The sequence below is a fragment of the Corvus cornix genome, chromosome 3 (genome assembly GCF_000738735.6).
Source record: "Corvus cornix cornix isolate S_Up_H32 chromosome 3, ASM73873v5, whole genome shotgun sequence".
NCBI lineage: Eukaryota > Metazoa > Chordata > Aves > Passeriformes > Corvidae > Corvus > Corvus cornix.
Genome location: NC_047056.1, coordinates 80284279 through 80301853, shown reverse-complemented (window position 1 = coordinate 80301853; position 17575 = coordinate 80284279). Strand labels below are relative to the sequence as shown.

Sequence of the window (17575 nt, the reverse complement as noted above, 5' to 3'; positions counted from 1 at the left end):
GGTATGAAAATACTGCTACATATTTTTAGAGCTACTTTGATCTAAGAGATGAAAGGAGGAATTGAAGATAAAGCTGCACCAGTATTGAACTAGCATCCATCCCATAAGTTACTTGAATTGGGTAAGTCCTAGCAGCTGTAGAACAGATTACAAGATTTGCAGATCTTCTAATCACAGAAATGACAAAAAAATAACTTAATGACTATATACAAAAGCAAAGAACAGTTGATCTCAGTTCAAAGAAAATATCTAAGTGCTCAAGAAAATCTTTGAAAAATACACATAACCATGCCAGTAAGCAAGTGATACGTAAAGGTATGTACTTACCCTTCGCTAAATTGCAAGGAAAGCAACAGTAAAAGAGAAAACAGAGGTTTAGCTTAATCCTTCCTAGATTTAGCCATGGCAAGTATCTAGCAAGAAGATGCAAAACCATTAGAAAAGAAATAGATTTTGATGATAAAAGCCTTAGCAGCATGCAAACCCCCAGTTCCTTCAAGTTTTCCTGAAGTAATTTTACTTAATTTTGGAAAGTGTCTAGTTGTTCTGTGTGTTTCCCCCACTACCAGTAATTAAAGAAAAGGTTGCCATTAAGATGACTTTTTAAAGGGAAGGAAAAGCCTTGTCTTACTTATTTTCCAGCTAAGTGACAGAAGGAGGTTGGTGGAGGCAAACCTAAACATGAATTAATCTCACCCTGTCACTCCTATGCCTAGATACATGGTACAACATATATACCTACTTGTTGCCAGGTTTTTTTCCTTCCAGTGAGTTTAGATGTTGCTCAAGGGTCTCCATGAGACTGCTGGGAGCCTTGAAAGTGAAAAGAAAGATACACACCTCAATGTATTGCAGTGATCTAACCATACTTTGAAATCCAGCATCAACTTCCCTGAAGCCCACTGTGTGTGCTCATTCAGTTACTTTACTTACATCAGTGTGGAAATAGTGCATTTCCATGCTAGAAGTATTCAGGCAAAGCCAGTTTTAAAAAGATGTTACTGCATCCAAATTTGCAGAGGGAAAACGTCTACCTCTACTGTGCAGCACCTGAAGCCTAAATCCAGGATGTGCTGCTCATCATGCTTTAAAATCAGGGTTAAACACTGACAACAGCACAGGCATCCACAGGGTTAATGTCAAGATTCACAGGTTCAAGGTCACACCCCCAACACCTCTTTCATGACCAGAGGGTTAGAAAGCATTTGCAGCCTAAATGAAACAAAGTTCTTTCCAATGCCCCCAGAAGGAGCTACCTTTAGCTCAAGACCCCCAACATCACAAAACCTTATAGCTGTTCTTAGCAAAATGGTACCCTGACACAGGTTACTGTGCAGCTAGATCAAAATGCAGAAAGATTACTATTTTAGACATCTATAAAAAACTAAGCTTTTTCAGGCCTCCCCGATTTTAGGTTTTATTTTAAGCAACTTTTTTGTGGTCAGCAGCCAATACCCACAGGCACTTGCTGTTACAATGGCAGACAGAAAAAGTAGTTGTAAATGCACACTGGGCTTAGCTATTCCAGTATAAAAATAGAGTCTGGATAAGTAGACTCCTAGAAGATCTACAAGCAGAGAAGAAACCCTTGAGAGATACAGTAGCATATAATAATTGAATATTTCATCAGCGTTACAAGTTCATCAGTTCATCAGTCTCTAAACAGGGAATTCTCTTTATCAGTCTCTTTCAGATCAACCACAATTCCTGACAGCAATATCTATGATGTTCTTCATAAATAACATCTTTAATTTCAGGGCAGACATAATTATCAAACAAGTCAGTTTGTGATGCTTGAAAACAGACTACTCACTGCTCCTATACTGAAAAACAAGCAGACTGGCTGCATCAGGTATTTCAGGATGCATAGCACCTGCTAGTACCAGTGCACAGCTCAGTGTGCATGCAGTGTCTGCATATTGATTTTAGCATTAAAACCAGTAACTTAACACATCCAGAAATTTAAAACGCTCAAAATAATCTTAAATGACATATTGAGTTTAAATACGTCCTACGTACACAAGGAGTGAAGAGACATCTTGACCTTGCTGCTTTTACAGGCATATTTATTAACTTTCAATTCATTTGGGCATAATAAGAATTGGTTAAACATGAGTGACCTAGTTATAAGAATTCTCCAGCAGAAAATGAAAGAAGAACGGTAAAACAAACTAAAAAAATCCAGACGGATTCAGGCTTTTACATATTCAAAAAGGCTATATTGTAAGATACAAGTTGTGTGACTTTAATATGTAAGTAAAAGCTATGTTTAAAAAAAAAAATTAAAAAAAAGGATTGCATGATTTACTGTTACCAGTTACTTCTAGACACTTTAGATAGCTTTCCAATATACTAGTCAAAGGTTTCTTAAAAACCAGCAAGGTAATACAAAACTTATCTATCAAACAGAACTCAGAGAAGAAGCTTCAGAAAATTTCTACCCAGATGCACCAATTTGGAAAGGAAATACTATCTAGTACCCAATTTGCAACACTGAACATTGCTTAATGCCTTCTAGATGCTGTTTTAACATTAGATAATCTATCAGTCAGCCTTGTGCTGGAACCTTAGATATGGGTTCCCTACTAGCTACTAGGGGCAAAACTGTCATACTTTAAGAAATGCTAGTAAATAAAAATGAACCAAGATTTTTTTCTGCAAATATGCCTTCTCAGTCTCCAAAACTTTGTAGCCAAACTATGAAGTCCAAAGAAGACAATTATCAACTTGGATTACACTACTGGGACCACTTGTCTGGATTTACAGAGTATGTGCACACAGAGTTTCAACACAGCCAACTTCTGCAGAATACCAACTATTGCCAGGGCCTGCTACAGAAATTTAGGTATACCATTGATACTATGCAGAATTATGTACTAATTATTAACTGAAATTTAGTTTTATTATTCACCTTTTATTTATTTCTCTCTGAAGTATGCTGCTGAGATCTTATACATAAGCTATACAGCATGTTTCAGGCTAGCCTTAGCAAGTGAGTGCCAAGCAGCCTTTGGGAGAACACAGCTGTGACAGACTACCTGAGCAGAGACTGAAGTGGTCAGGAAGTTGGATGAGATTATCACAGTAGATCCCTTCCTTCCAAAAGAACCATTGTATTTTAAAGTGTTGGCTCACAGGGTGGAAGGGACCATCCGGCAGCCGTAACTAAGGTGCTGCTGAGCAAGTGCGGCACTGACTGATGATGCAGAACAGGCTGGCACAACACAAGCAGAAGCAGATACAAATGCCACAGAAATTTATAAAGCATATTTCATTAACTGGGTTTAAGGTGATCTCTTCTGGTTTAAGGACTCAGTTCATCACTGACCGGACTGTGTTAAAAAAGAGCCCCTGAGGTACAGAATTAGGGGAACATACTATGGCAGCTGTTTCAGGATTAGGTCTGGTATTGCACATGCTGCTTTTCTCTGCTGAAGGAGTGGCCAGACTTTATAGGCCCATTGTATATGAAATCCACAAAGATTATAACTCTCCACCTTCTCATAATTTCTCACTTTCAGAATTTTTAAGTGGCATTCAACTAAGAGAAACACTATTCTGATGCTGATTTAAACCTGGCTTTCAAGAGGCTATCGAAAACTGCATGAACAAAAACTATATGAACAGTTGGGGTTTGCAGCTGCTCAGTAGTTTGGGTTGCTCTTATGTTCCAGTTTTACTGGCATCAAAACTGCCACAGGTGAACTCTTCAGCATGGACCTCTTCCTCTAAGTAAATACCCTCTTCACATCAAACACAAAGCCAGGGACCCAGGCCAATTTGCAAGTGATACTTAAAATGGACCAGCAGCTACAGCATGTTAGGTGGCATGCCTTCACCAACATTTGCACTCCTGGTGTGCTTTCCTAATTACAGAACTTTTATTTATTACACAAATCCAAAAAGACTGCAAGAGAAGCTTACCTGTGTAAGATCAGGTATATCACCTTTGTCAATCCCAACTTGCTGTGGAGATAAAAGATTAAAGGTAAAACCTAAGTGCATTATTCCACTACAGCAGGCATTAATTTTCTTCAAGCTATAATGCACTCTGTCTTTAGAAAAATACTACAAAGTTAGAAAGCAGATGTCTATCTTTCCAGCAGCTACCTTCCATAACCTGCAGCAGGTTTTTGGTTTTTTTCCCCACAAATTAAAAATCCATTTAAAATAAAAGGATAACAAGATGGAGCAGGATTTCCCACATGTGAAATTCATACTCTATACTGAAATACACTGGTCATATACCATTGTCTCAGAGGACAGGAAGTTAAGTCTGCAATCTTCTATTAATTGCCCTGTTGCTTCACTATGGTTCTTCAGAGTGACTGCTAGTTCAGCTTTTGCAGCAGAGCAGCAAGCTCCTGTGCACCTTGTAATCCTGAAGCAGTCACTATAACCCCTGTCCAGAAAAGCTGACCTATGTCCCTAAAGTACTTTACTCCCTCAAGTTCAATATTCATATCTGACATTACAAGTCATTAGGGAGTCTATTAGGCTTCTCCATAGACAAGTGAATTAGCAAAGAAACAAACTTTTTATTAAGCTCATTACTGCTGTCCGTTATAATGAAGTATGAAATGTGGAAAATGTGCACCCTGTGCCAAAGAGCCAACTACCACAAATGAGAACCCAGCAAAGGAGTTAATTAACCATGTAATATTCCTATTATCCACATAAGAGGATGATAACAAGGAACAAAACCAGGAAAATCTCACATTACAGTTAACCTAATGTTGGCTGCAAAAACTAAAAAAACAGATTTTAAAAATCTGCATGTTTTTATTCCCAATTGCTGTATCTTCCTCTAATATTCAAACCTGTCCTAGAAGTATGCATTTATTACAGCATTTCTCAGAAATACTGGTACATTTGAAGTCATGTCATCTATTAATCTAACCAGGAAAGTTGAGTTTGGCTGCACCACAGAGCCATGTAGAAGTCTTAAGCAGGGCTTAACTACAAGACCTGAACAAGCAGATCCAAGATCCAGATCCATTTATACGCACTGAGACAGATGCTTAACAAGTGCAATTAATACTTTACATTGGTGCTAAAAAAAAAAAAAAATCACCAAGTACTTAAGTGCCAGACTCCAGAAGACTGAAAGCCACTTACCTCTGCAACTTTAAGAAACTCTGATACCCTGGTCATTCGAGTTAGAAATCGTTTGTAGATTTCAAGAGCATCTTTACATTGTCCCTTTTTCATTTCAAAAAATTTCTCTAAAGAAATAATGCAGTAAATTTCAGTTAGAATGTCTCACATATGGTCTTACATCTGCAACTCTAGTCTTCAGAAGAATCACCTTTCAAGAATATGACACTACATTAACATTTACTGCTTGGACATTAATCTAGTGGCATCCCTCTTGCCTACTATAATTTAGAAGCTGGGCTTGCTGAGCTGCTAAAGAATTATACAGACCATCAAATTGAACCCCAACTAGCCACAGCATTGTGTGTGATGTCAACCACTTTTTTAAAGACTAGAAAGTAAGCAGATGAAGTAGCTACCCAACTTAGAGTTCAAAATAATTAAGGACACTTAAACATATATTAATATATGTCCTCTCCAAACTGTCTTCACTCAAAAGAACTGCACTTTTTCACTGAAGTAGCTCTCTAAGGTCCATCTGTGTCCATTATTAAACACAGCTGCCACATATTTCAACCTGAACTTAAGCTTTAAGCAGCAGTAGACAGTGAAATTTCAATTGAATTTTTATGCCCAACCCATTGTGTTATGCTGGTGATCACACCAGGCTGCCTGAGCTTCAGAACATGCTCATAGCCTCCTTTACACTTTGTAGGCTGAGGGTAGGTAGGGTTCTGGAGGGGATCCAATTTTGGAAGTCATGCTTTCAGGCAGATCAGGAATGTTATTCAGGAGTGTATTACTTCATACAAGGCTACCACATAACATTATCACTCTCTACAACTACCTGAAAGGAAGTTATAGCCAGGTGAGGGTTGGTGTCTTCTCCCAGGCAACCAGCAACAGGACAAGAGGACACAGTCATAAACTGTGTCAGGGAAAGTTTAGGTTGGGCATTAGGAAGAATTTCTTCACAGGAAGGGAGATTAGACATTGGAATGGGCTGCGCAAGGAGGTGATGGAGTCACTGTCCCTGGAGGTGTTTAAGGAAAAACTGGATATGGCACTCAGTGCCATGGTCTAGGTAATAAGGTGGTGTTTGGTCACAAGTTGGACTCGATGATCTCAAAGGTCTTTTCAAACCTAATTGATTCTGTGATATATAACAGAAGAATGTGGGCATCTTAAAAATGCAAAAGCGTCTAACCTTGCGGGACATATTATGCATGCTCACACAACACAGTACACTTCTTTAAGCACAGAGATAGTCAGTGTCTTTAAAGTAAGCATCTACACACTTTTAAGGGCATGTGATGATCCAGCCGCAGATGAACAGTAATGTAAGAGGGTGCAGCTTAAAATTTTCTCTAAAATCAGAGTAGAACAGTCAAGATAAATGTAGCTTTAATGGAAGTTAAGTAAAAAAACTGAAGCAGACCTGAAACTGATTCTTCACTCGCTTATGGTATGTGAGATACAAGCCAGGTTACTTACCTAGTAAGTTAATAACCCCATCATTGTAGCAAGCAAAAAGTTTGATGAGATCTTTAAACAGAAGCATGAATGCAGCATTTATGACACCATTTGTCAGTTCATTTGGATGAACCTACAAATAAAATACCAGTTATTTACAAAACAAGCATCAAATGCAATCAAACATTTCAGCTAACACCAGGTATTTGGTGCTGTCACAGACAGAACCAAGCACTGAAGTTTTCATGCTAAGACGCTAAACAAAAGCTTTGGTTAGCAGATCAAGGACTGCTTTCCTCATCACTCCAAAACAACCCTCTACAGCAGAGGAGTATCCACAGCAACATCTTAGTCTTGTCTCCTTCACTTAATCATGAAGACGAGGAAGGCAGAGATGCTATTAATGGTTTTAATGAAATGGACAAAAGATGTCAGTTTACAGCAGAGCTTAACAAAAACTTAATATTCTATGAGATAATGTATTTGGATTAATGATGTCAAGATCCTTTCTCACATCAACTTAGGAAAGAAATATGTGCTCATTTATTAAAAGGTCTTTCTTTTCTTAAAAATATCTCCTGAGAGCACTATCACAATTCCTATGCCATTTAAGGAATGGAAAGCACATTGTGAGACATGTACTTCTAAGTCTTTCCTCTGAGAGCTGGAGTAGGCTCTGCCTTCCACCTCAAAGTGTATCTTGCTGCCCACCAACAGAAGAAGCAATTCCTTCAAAAACCTCTTTGAAATGTCACACTGTGCCTCCCCCAACAAATGATTTCTGTTTTTATCCTTAGGTCAAATAAACAATCCCATCAGCATTCATGACATGATAAATATATTGCATACACTTATTTATATGAACAGCCTAGATGAAACTTTAGCCAATTTAGTTCACAGCTGAAAACAAGATGAAGATTTTGAGGAAGTCAAACAGTGTTCATGTGGTATTGTAATGGGCTTTTCCCTCCCCCCAAAAGAAGCTGGTTGCCAAAGACAGAAAAGAGAGTTTTCGGTCTCCTTGTTTTGTCCATTTCTTCCCCCTCACTTATGCAGAAGATGAAACTCCAAGTTCCCTCTCTACAAAACCAAAAGTGCAATCTTTACATTTCATACATATGGGCAAGGGCCATTCTTTGGCCACAATACCTCAGTGGAACACTGAAAAGGGGATTTTTTTGGCCCTCCATAAGGGATGATGAGTAAAGCATTACCTACAAGGTGAAATGTGCTCATTATAATGAATCATTTATAAGTAACTGCCCAGTGTTAATGCTAGGTCAGCTTCAATACATACATCAAATTCAAGTAGTGCATCAATTTGTTCCTGTAATATTGGCATACTCTTCAGCAGCTTTTCAGGAGCCATTGTTCTCATTACACCTTCCGCTCTGCAAGAGGGAATACAGATTAGAAACCATGCTGTTTCCTCTCTCCCTTCCCCAAAACTGATCTGTTGTCTAAAATTTATGCTTGAAGCACCTATAACTCATTTTAAACCATTTCAAAAGCACAGTCTGATTCTCCTTCTTCTCATGTCATCATGAGAGCATACTTCATCCAGCCACCCTTTCTGACAGCAGGTGAGGAAAGGTTTTGTGTTAGAGTAATGAACACAAGAGATTGATCTCTTTATGGAAAGATGACACTGGGAGCTTAAATTGCTAACTAGAAATACTACCACAGAAGTACTTAGACTGATACACTTTGTGCACAAAGTTTATTATGAGTAACTAATGACAACTCATTGCTGACCAGTCCATGGATGTGTAGCATTTCTTAAGAGTCATCCATAGTCTCATAGCAGACTTCAAGCATGGTCATTTTTACCTCTGATTATGACAAACCTGCAAAACCATGGTTATGTATTGCCCTGTTCTGGCTGCAGACAGGTGTACATATGCAGACTGGAAATGCATACATACTCTTACTTATTTTATGCTATACTCTGAAGCAGCACCTTGTTCTGAGCACCAGAAATAACAGGCATAGAAAGCCTTTCCAGGAATTTACAGAAAGACAGGAACAGTAGGATCCCCAGCAGCCCAAACTTACCTTTATTTAACATCAAGTGTGCAAGAGCAAACTCATATGATCCCCACTAAGGGAATGGCATCCACCTACACAGCAAAGCTGCCACAGTAGGCCTTACACTTTCTGGCTGTTTGAGAAGCAGGAGAGAGCAGCCTGGTACTGATGCCTGCATCAACAGGTCAGAATCCCAAGCTGCAGAACACACCAGAACTGCCAGAAGGATCCTGTATGCAACTCATGATTAGCAGGAGCATCTTTAATATGCAGTCAATTAAGCTGCACCTTCAGTGAGTGTTAAGCCACTTGCTGTGTCATCTGTGCTTCAAGAGACAATCTAGAGCCCATAAAGTCCCAGCTAGCAGAGTCAGAGACCAGAAAAATGTTCTCATAAATACCAACATACTACTCTGGGCTGGGTTAACCTTTTTTTTTTTTTTTTTTAACACAGTTCTTGTGGGAAATAAAGCAAGCAGTTTGCAATGTTATTTTGTTCAGTTTGTAACTGTTTCCTCTGTTGCCTGCTAAGAACTTCAGGAGTTCACTTCAGGCTTTGTTTGCAATCAGCCACCTTTCTTAGGGCAAGTGTCTGGAGAGTAATGAAACATCCTAAACATAGTTTTAGAGTGTTTCCTTCTCCAAATCCTAAACACAGCCTCACTGCTGCAAAATTTAATTAGGGTCAGATTTAAAGCTAGCACTAAAAGCTCCCAGTTCGGCAAGGCACCTACTTTAGTCTTCCGTATTTGCCTTACCAGCCAGTACTTCCTATCCTCTTTGGGCAATTTTTAACCAATTACAAGTACTTCAAAAATCAGGTTTTTTTGTTGTAGCTACACAAAGCATATAACAACAAAGTCACTGAGAAACTAAAATTAAGTGTAATGCCACAAATAAGATTTTCATGGGTCAGGCAACCCTATTAATTTATGTATCTAAACTTCGCTTACCCTTTCTTCACTCTTGCAAAGTCAAACGCCATTTGTCTGTAGGAAAATGCTTTTTCATTCAAGTATCTACTATAACGCCTTATAAAGGTGGACATGTCATAACCTGCAAAAAACAGTTACGAATTTTACATTTGATTGTCATGCTTGTTTGGAAGTTCTTTAGTAAATTATAATACACAGCTGCCAGACCCCAAGATTGTGTGATTTCTGTTACACTATGCAGCTTCACATACAGAACAGGCAGCACAAGACATCTTTCAGCTTCTGAAGAAAAACCAGTAGTGGTTCACCAAAACAAACAACCACTGTCCTCTACTTCCAACAGATTCATGCAATGCACCAGTGGCATGGTTCCTGGGGAAACCTGATAGAGGTCTCTACATAGTTATGGGGTAATATTACTTCATGGCAAAAAAGTTACCCCTCTATTAACAGGGAAAAATACCAATTTAGCAAAAGTTTGTACTGAACCGGTACAGTTCTTGGACTTCCAAGATAAAGCTCAAGTTCAACTTAAACACTTTTTATTTTATGTATATTAGTCACTCTGACTCTTACATGGACCTTCAAAATTCCCCTGACTAGGTTTACCAGAACAAAGAAATTATGATGGAATCCACAGAGACTAGTGCCTTCCTTGAACTGTTAAATCAGAAATCCTCAAGGCACATAATACCGTACAAGGCACCTCAAGCTTCAGTGCCCTTTAAACCTATGATATCTGAGCAGTTAGTTTTACAGCCTGTCCAGCAGTGTTTCTTCCTCTAAGCCACAGAGATGTGTGCAGAAGGCAACTCATCTTCCTCTTCGATTCAGGTCCCTTTTTGTTACCTTTCTAAAAATCCAAACCTCTCAATTCAGTCATTGACTATATTCTCCCTTAATATCTCTCACCATTAAGTAACCCTGCCAACTCAGGCAAAACACTACCAAATCTGATGCCTCATTATCTATGACATACCATGTATTATCTATGAAATGGCAATTCAAGTTTAAAGAAAGTAGTGAAGAACACAAATGCATGAATTTAACAGAATTAATTGCTGCCAAATACCAGTGTCTTTGAGCATATATATATATATATATATATACACACATATATCATGTTTTGCTTAGATGAACACACTCTTAGTATTTGTTTAGCTTTGTTCCTGCCCTGTTACCATGTCTAAAAGATGCTAAAGTTTTTTTGGCATCACATGTCTACATCAAGAGATGAAGTAATGTGGCATTGCTTTGAATTTTCCCATTATTGTAGCATTCCTGTAGTATGCATACAATCTACAAATATTCTCTGACAGCTGAAGAATTATATTTTCCCTCTTTTCTGGTAGAGCTACCATGAAACAAGCTTTTCCTCTGTTAATTGGAGGCACAGGAAAATTCACTAATAATTCCAGCATGAAAAGTAGAAAAGCAGGCTTTGTAAGATTCAGAGGGAACAAGTCCTTAATTTCTGCCTAGACCTTTCTAAATTCATGACTCAAATCAAATCAAAACCAACAGTTCTTCTGGTGCCAACTGCCCTACCACTAAGCAGTTACAGATAATGCCTAAAAAGCACAGTGTCCCCAAGCAACTGAATCACTATTTAAGACTGAGTAAAACCCAAAAAACTAAATGGAAAATTATCCATTTCAACTTTTAACACCCATAAGAGCTAAGGAGATAGCTGACCCAGCCCAGATTTCAACCAGCACTTGAAGGATTTGTACAGTTTCACCTTTTGAGTAAAAATATTGCAGGAGATGAGAAATATTGTTCTGAATTTGTTCAGCAGTTCACTTGTGCTCCTGTATTTATTAAGTACTCATAAAAAGTCTGCAGTAGCACATTTTAATATTATTTACATCTTAAGAACAAAGGAGCAAATTAACAATAGTATCTTATTTAAAATCTTGTTGAGATTACAGACATAAGTAGGCTTACCATGAGATCCACTTTTGTCCAGAAAATTGCTGAGATTGAACAATGTGTTTCTAGATGCCAGGTACTGAATAAATCTCTGCAACACAAAGTCATTTTTCTTATCACATGCTGCATCTGAAGGTTTTGTACCTTCTAGAAGCATGATTACTTTCAGCATACAACATGAAATCACTGATTTTTGTCTTAGCCTGCAATACCTTCCTCAAAACTTTTTTTTGTCCATTCACATTAACTACTTTTAGTTAGAATCTCTAGTAAATGTTCTACTGTATATATAAAAAATAGATTATGTGCAAAATACAAAATACATTGCAAAAGGAGCAATAGAAATGTTTAATGCTCAGGGATTTGAGGGAGCAAAAATTTATCTGCTTACAAAGCACATATCCAGGCTAGTCCCAGACTTCTCAATCCATCAGCCCTCTGTTTCAGCCAAGCTGAAGGCCTGTTTTAATAACAAGCAAGGCCCCCCATCAAATACAGGGACTAACAGCCTGAAACAGAGAAATCAGATAAGAATGTTGACCAAAACTTGGAATGGAAAAATAGGAGTAAAAACTTACACTGTGAGAAGTTCATTGCATGAAAACACTTTATATACAGCAGGGAGGAATTATTTCACAGTCATACTGAAATTCTTTAAACATGCTGTCTCCTTTTATGCAAACATATGTGCCCATTCAGGTCAATGAAAAGCAAGGATAAGGAGAACTTGATCCAAAAGGCTAAAGTTGAATTTACAGCTCTAGAAAGATTTTAACATTTATGCAGAAAAAACAACTATTTGGATGGCAGTATACACGTGCCAGAACACCAACTCTGACCTCAGTCAAAAAATCACAGGTAGTGTTTAATCCTGTTTAGCTCTGTTTTCACATTCAGTGCAAAAATTGTCAGCATCCTGGCACAGGCTGCATCTTGGTCTTATGTTATGGTTTTATAAATGGAGAGACAGAAAACCAGTCCAACTCTGTTGCTGAAGGTAAGTTTTCATCAAGAGTCATTCTTGCCCTTTGTTCTCAGGTCCTTACTGGTTCAGACAAGATGCCTCTGCACTACTAACACTTTTGGCTTGGAGTGTGTTCAGTGTCAATGTGGCCTTGCGAGAGCTGTTAACACATACCTCATTGCCATGGACCATTAGATGATGTGTGGTGACTAAGGCTTTGAATACGACCACCCAGCTACTGTTCGTTGCTCGCTCAAAAAGCGTATCAGCCATCTGAGGGATATTCACATTTGTTTCGTTAGTTGCTTGGATCAAGTCTGTAGGAGAGAGAAAAGGAAGGCATTAGGTGCTAAAAATATGACAGAAAGTCTGCAGCATGGACCAGTTCTCAGCCCACCAGGCTGCAGGCCGTGGTTGTGACAATAGGAAGTTCAGTGACTACATTCCACATTTAAAGAAAAGAAACAAAACCAAAAAAAACCCAAACTGAAATTATATTAGTACATGCTGACAGCAACAGTGGTCTAATTCTTTCATCCAACAATTCTGTCCTGAGCTATGACCAAACGTTTCTCCATCTTTATCCCAGATGAAGTTAGGGCGCACATCATCGTATGACTTTACTGTTTGCAGGTTTTTAAGTTAATTGTCACAGTTTGTTACCTCTGGGTTAGAGGAATAAGTACAACTGAATTCTTCACTTACAGGTAACATGTCAAGCACACTGAACCCAGTCACATCAGCAAAAAGAGGTATCTCCAGAAACAGATACTCTAGTCGTCACCCAGAGGTTGTTTTAATCAGCAAGCTCCAGCACACCTCCTAGAGTTTCTACAGACCCAGAAAGCAGAAGAGTGCATTCAGGCATGCATTAAGACCTCCTCAACAGTGAGAAAGAACACCAGGAATGACATTAGTTTATACTGAAGCAACTGCACCTTACGTAGAAGAAATAAGGCATTAGACTGTCTTAGGGAACAGTAACATACAGCTTGGTGTCCTGGACATTAAGAAGATGTAAACTTGCACAGAAGAGTGCATGAAATTAAGGTAAGCAGTTAAATCATAAACAGTAGGGCAGTAAGCTTTCCACTATCCTCTATATCCCACATCTACTGATAGGGTCTGTGATTTACTACATCACCTGTCATCTACCGACTCCAGTTAGGCAGCCAGCAATTACCTTCTACAAGCTATCACCTATTTTTGAGACACAGCTGGAAACTGCATACTGCATACTGCAACTGCATGACCAAAACCCGTGTGATGCCACATACAGCCCTAGGAAGACTTCAGGAGACAACTTTATGCAACAACAAGAGCACCAAACACAGATCTAATTGTAGGGCCGAGGCTTAAAGTTTGAAGGCCTAAGCAGGAAAAATTTAAAAGTTTAACTACTAGACTAAGCATTATCTGAAATGAAAATACTCGTCTTTTACTTTTCCTCAGAGGAATCATTGTTAATGATTTCTTCCCCACCCCCAGACTAGAAATTTTCCTCCAACTATTCAAGTCTTTCAGTGATTACAGATATTCTACCTCAAAAGCAGACAGGGTATTTTATGACTGATCCATGCACACCTAAACTATGTGAGTCTACAAGAGGAGTTCAATCCACTAGGACAGCAGGGTCACCACTTTGCAGACTTCCTTTCCCTCCCCTACATAATCCCATGCAATGGAGAGCATTAATACTGCCAAGAGTGGAAAGTCAAGGCTCAACATTAAACTACTGATTCTGCCTTTGCAGGACAGGAGAAGCCCAGAGGACAAGTCTGTCTAAACAGATCAATGAGTCACATCAGATACGGAGACCCACCTGGTGTGTAAAAGAACCCACACTGCTGCAGCAGAAGCATTCCAAAGTTCAGGTTTTGTTTGGTTGGTTTGGGTGTTTTTTAAAATCCTAGCACGTAATCTTTATGGGGTTTTTTCCTTCTATTACACAGACTTACTTACTTCTTACTAAGAAATCTCTAGCTCAGAGTCACAAGCTTGGGAAAAACACAGTGCTTGCTTGCACATAAAACTGTCTATTGCATGGGCATAAAAGCTGCAAGTTGCCTTCAGTTTTAGGCCAGGGGAATGATTTTCTGGGATGAGACAGGAGAAAAAAATTTTATGATCTTTTTGCTAAGTTTGAATTGAAGATGTTTGTTGTCATGGCATTTTGTTGTCTTGGTTATGGATGTTGGGTTTGAGTTTTTTGCAGAACACCTTCTGAAATGTGTTTATTACTATAACCTCAGCAATACTACCCTTGAAGGAGGAAATTCTGCAGACCAAGTATTATAGTAGTAAAGCCATGCTATTGAATGACAACAGTTCAAGATCACAGAGCTCTAAGAATTCTCCTTGAGCTTGTTGTACAAACAGGCCAATGATCTTTCACTCTGTACTGCTGATTAATGCATTACAGAAGACAGTGGTTTGTAAAAACCTAGAAGCAAGTCACAAGTGGCTTGCTCACTGTTTACCCTGCTCAGAGATTTTACTGCAAGTGACAGCATTTGTCTTATTAATATAAGGAAATGCATCAAATTTGTAAGCTTTCTGTCTTGGGCTTCAGTATGTAGATTTCTGTGAAAGAGGGACACTATAAATTGTGTATTCCATCGGTGCACTTTAGATAATGAAACCTCAGAGGAATTCACCCACAGAAATTTTGGCAATGGAGGCAACAAGGCACTGCTGTATGATGCCACAGCACTGCTTCTGAAGTCACTCAGTCATTCCTGTCTCCTCTCCAAAATGCTGGAGGGTACAGCATCTCAGACTGCAGCCCTGAATGTTTTAGGACATGAGTAATTATAGTGTACAAAATAGAGAGGCATGATTAAAATTAAATCTACTACTTTCAGTGCACAGAAAAGAATTAAACCATGCATGAAGATGTCACTTGTCATCTGAGGCCAGAAAAAGAAGATTGAGGGTGGGGGGATAATTCTTGCAGAACTGTTTCCCGTTTAGTCACACCACAAAGATAAGGTATCCAAGTTTCCTGGATTTCTTTCCCGAATACCACAGCGTCTCAGCTTAACCAGCAACCATCAGCATCTGGAGTGAAGCACCAGCACAGCTAACTTTAACAAACTGAGCAGCAGAGTTCGGTGGCTAAGCTAAATTTTAAAATAAGAGTCAGAAAAATTAATTTACTTTAACATGGTAAGGAAGAACAGACACAAGGAAAAAGAAAGCATATACAGGGAAAAAAGTCTAGAAACTACATCTTCAAAACACACAGATTCAGACATTTATGGGTTGGACAGTTTACAAAGAGACAATAAAGCTTAGTTTTCCAAGGAAGTCACAGGTACATTTGTTAATACAAAATAGGGAATATTAAGAAGTAACAGATGAAGAACAACTCAACAGAAGCCATATGAAGCAATCTTGCAAAATTGATTCCATTTGGGGCACACACAAGTAGGGCAAACAAGGATTAAAGGTACCTTCCTGAAGCAGTTTCTGCTACTGCAGGCATCCAGTACACTGACACCTAATTCCCAAACCCAGACACCGAGCTCAAATACCAATTCCAAGCACAGTAAGAAATCAGGAATTGTACTGCAGTAGCAGCAAGTGCTTTTATCACAACTTTCACAGAAGTGATTGGAGAATGAAGACCTATATATGCTTTATTTGAATCCATTAGTTTACTGTGGGACTAAATTACAATTGCCAAATCACAGCACATGACTTCTCCTATTCCCTCTCCTCACATTTTCATAGTTGTTATTTTAAAGACTTCTTCAATTAAAGATACCTTTTTAAATTATAATTTTACTTTGATATACTTTTTCTAGTTAAGTTTTGAGATGGAAAATCAATGCCCACAGAAGAAATAAATGGTTGTCAATTCTCTGACACCATAACTTAAATCTAAACAACAATCTTTAAGCTCTTGGACAGGCCAATTTTTACACCCAGACTTAAGACAACTGAAATTTAATCATACTCTAGGTTTACTTCTCTTCCCTAATTAACACCTCCATTAATAAAAAGACGAACCTGCCTAATAGAGGAAGAATGGGAGAGGCTTCAGTGAGGCAGACTGAAGTAAGTTAAGCTCTCTCTTCATGGCATTTTGAAGAGCCCACTAAAAGATGGGACCAGCTTAGTGTTTATTAAGCCCATAAGGTAAAAAAAGGGAACAGTAAGAACATTTCAAAGATTTCAGAATTCCAGACTCTTTCAGTCTCATTAAAAACTAGTTTCTAGTTTTTTGTTTTCTTAAAGAGAGAGATTATACAATACTTTAAACAATCTCTCTTAGTCCTCTTCCTTTCCAGATTGTATTCTGGATCTGGGCAGGGATTTTTCCTGGTTTGTTTCAGCCTTCCCCCCCGCCCCCCAATTCTTTAATAAGCAGACCTGGGATTTCCAGTTCATGATTAATTATTCACAATTTACATTTCAGTATGCAGAGAAACAGCAGCAGCGCACAAGACCTCCCTGTTCAGAGGAATATCAGTGCCAGCTTAAGAGCAGCTGTCATTCCAGACTGAATTAACACACAAGCTGCCTCAGCATCTGAGCTGTGTCATACATTCAGTTCCCAAACTTTGCCAAATCTCTCCAACAGTAACCCCCTTACAGACCTTCCTAGCTATTACTCAAATGCTGCAAATAGTCTTCAGGATGTTTTTTTCTCACTTGTAAGTATTTAAATAATGCCTTGAACCCATTGAAAAGGAAATGCAGGATTGTTCCAAATTCAGGCTAGCCAAGAACAGAAAGAAGTAGCTCAGAGTAAGAGTTTTCAAGCATCAACTAAGAAAGTTAAATAGGCAAGTAAGAGTACAGTTCCTCCCCTGCAAGACAGAACTGTATCAGGAAGCTACTACCGCATGGTGCTAACCAGCGCAAGAGCTGAACTTCCATATCTACAGACACCTGACCATAAAACAGTACTGGAAAGCAGAACAAAGTTACCAGTTTCTGCTTCTACAACAGTTGCTCATAAGAACATTAGATAATTTGAATGTTGTTGGCTTTGACTATCAGGCAATTCCACAGAAAAGAGTTTGGAATTCATTTCTGAGAATATAATTTATCATTTATTCTTTTCACTTCCAGCTTGCCCTGTCTACACAAACACACAAGTTGATCTGGCTTGTAACAATCACCCCAAGCAGAACAG

The 17575-nt window shown here is 38.6% G+C and overlaps 1 protein-coding gene across 24 annotated transcripts in view; it reads right to left on the bottom strand.

Moving 5' to 3' along the window:
• Positions 1–17575, bottom strand: part of SNAP91 (synaptosome associated protein 91) — a 64388-nt gene that overhangs the window by 32316 nt on the left and 14497 nt on the right. For 16 of the 24 annotated variants that reach the window (XM_039569067.1, XM_039569066.1, XM_039569068.1 and 13 more), the window contains 9 exons: positions 12604–12746; positions 11481–11556; positions 9552–9654; positions 7868–7961; positions 6592–6703; positions 5119–5225; positions 3925–3966; positions 743–813; positions 328–333 (listed from right to left, as the gene is read on the bottom strand). In XM_039569067.1, coding sequence (XP_039425001.1) covers positions 328–333; positions 743–813; positions 3925–3966; positions 5119–5225; positions 6592–6703; positions 7868–7961; positions 9552–9654; positions 11481–11556; positions 12604–12746 — 754 coding nt within the window. The remainder of the gene's footprint in view (positions 1–327; positions 334–742; positions 814–3924; positions 3967–5118; positions 5226–6591; positions 6704–7867; positions 7962–9551; positions 9655–11480; positions 11557–12603; positions 12747–17575) is intronic. The other 8 variants (XM_019287415.2, XM_039569065.1, XM_019287437.2 and 5 more) reach the window with 1 other exon arrangement.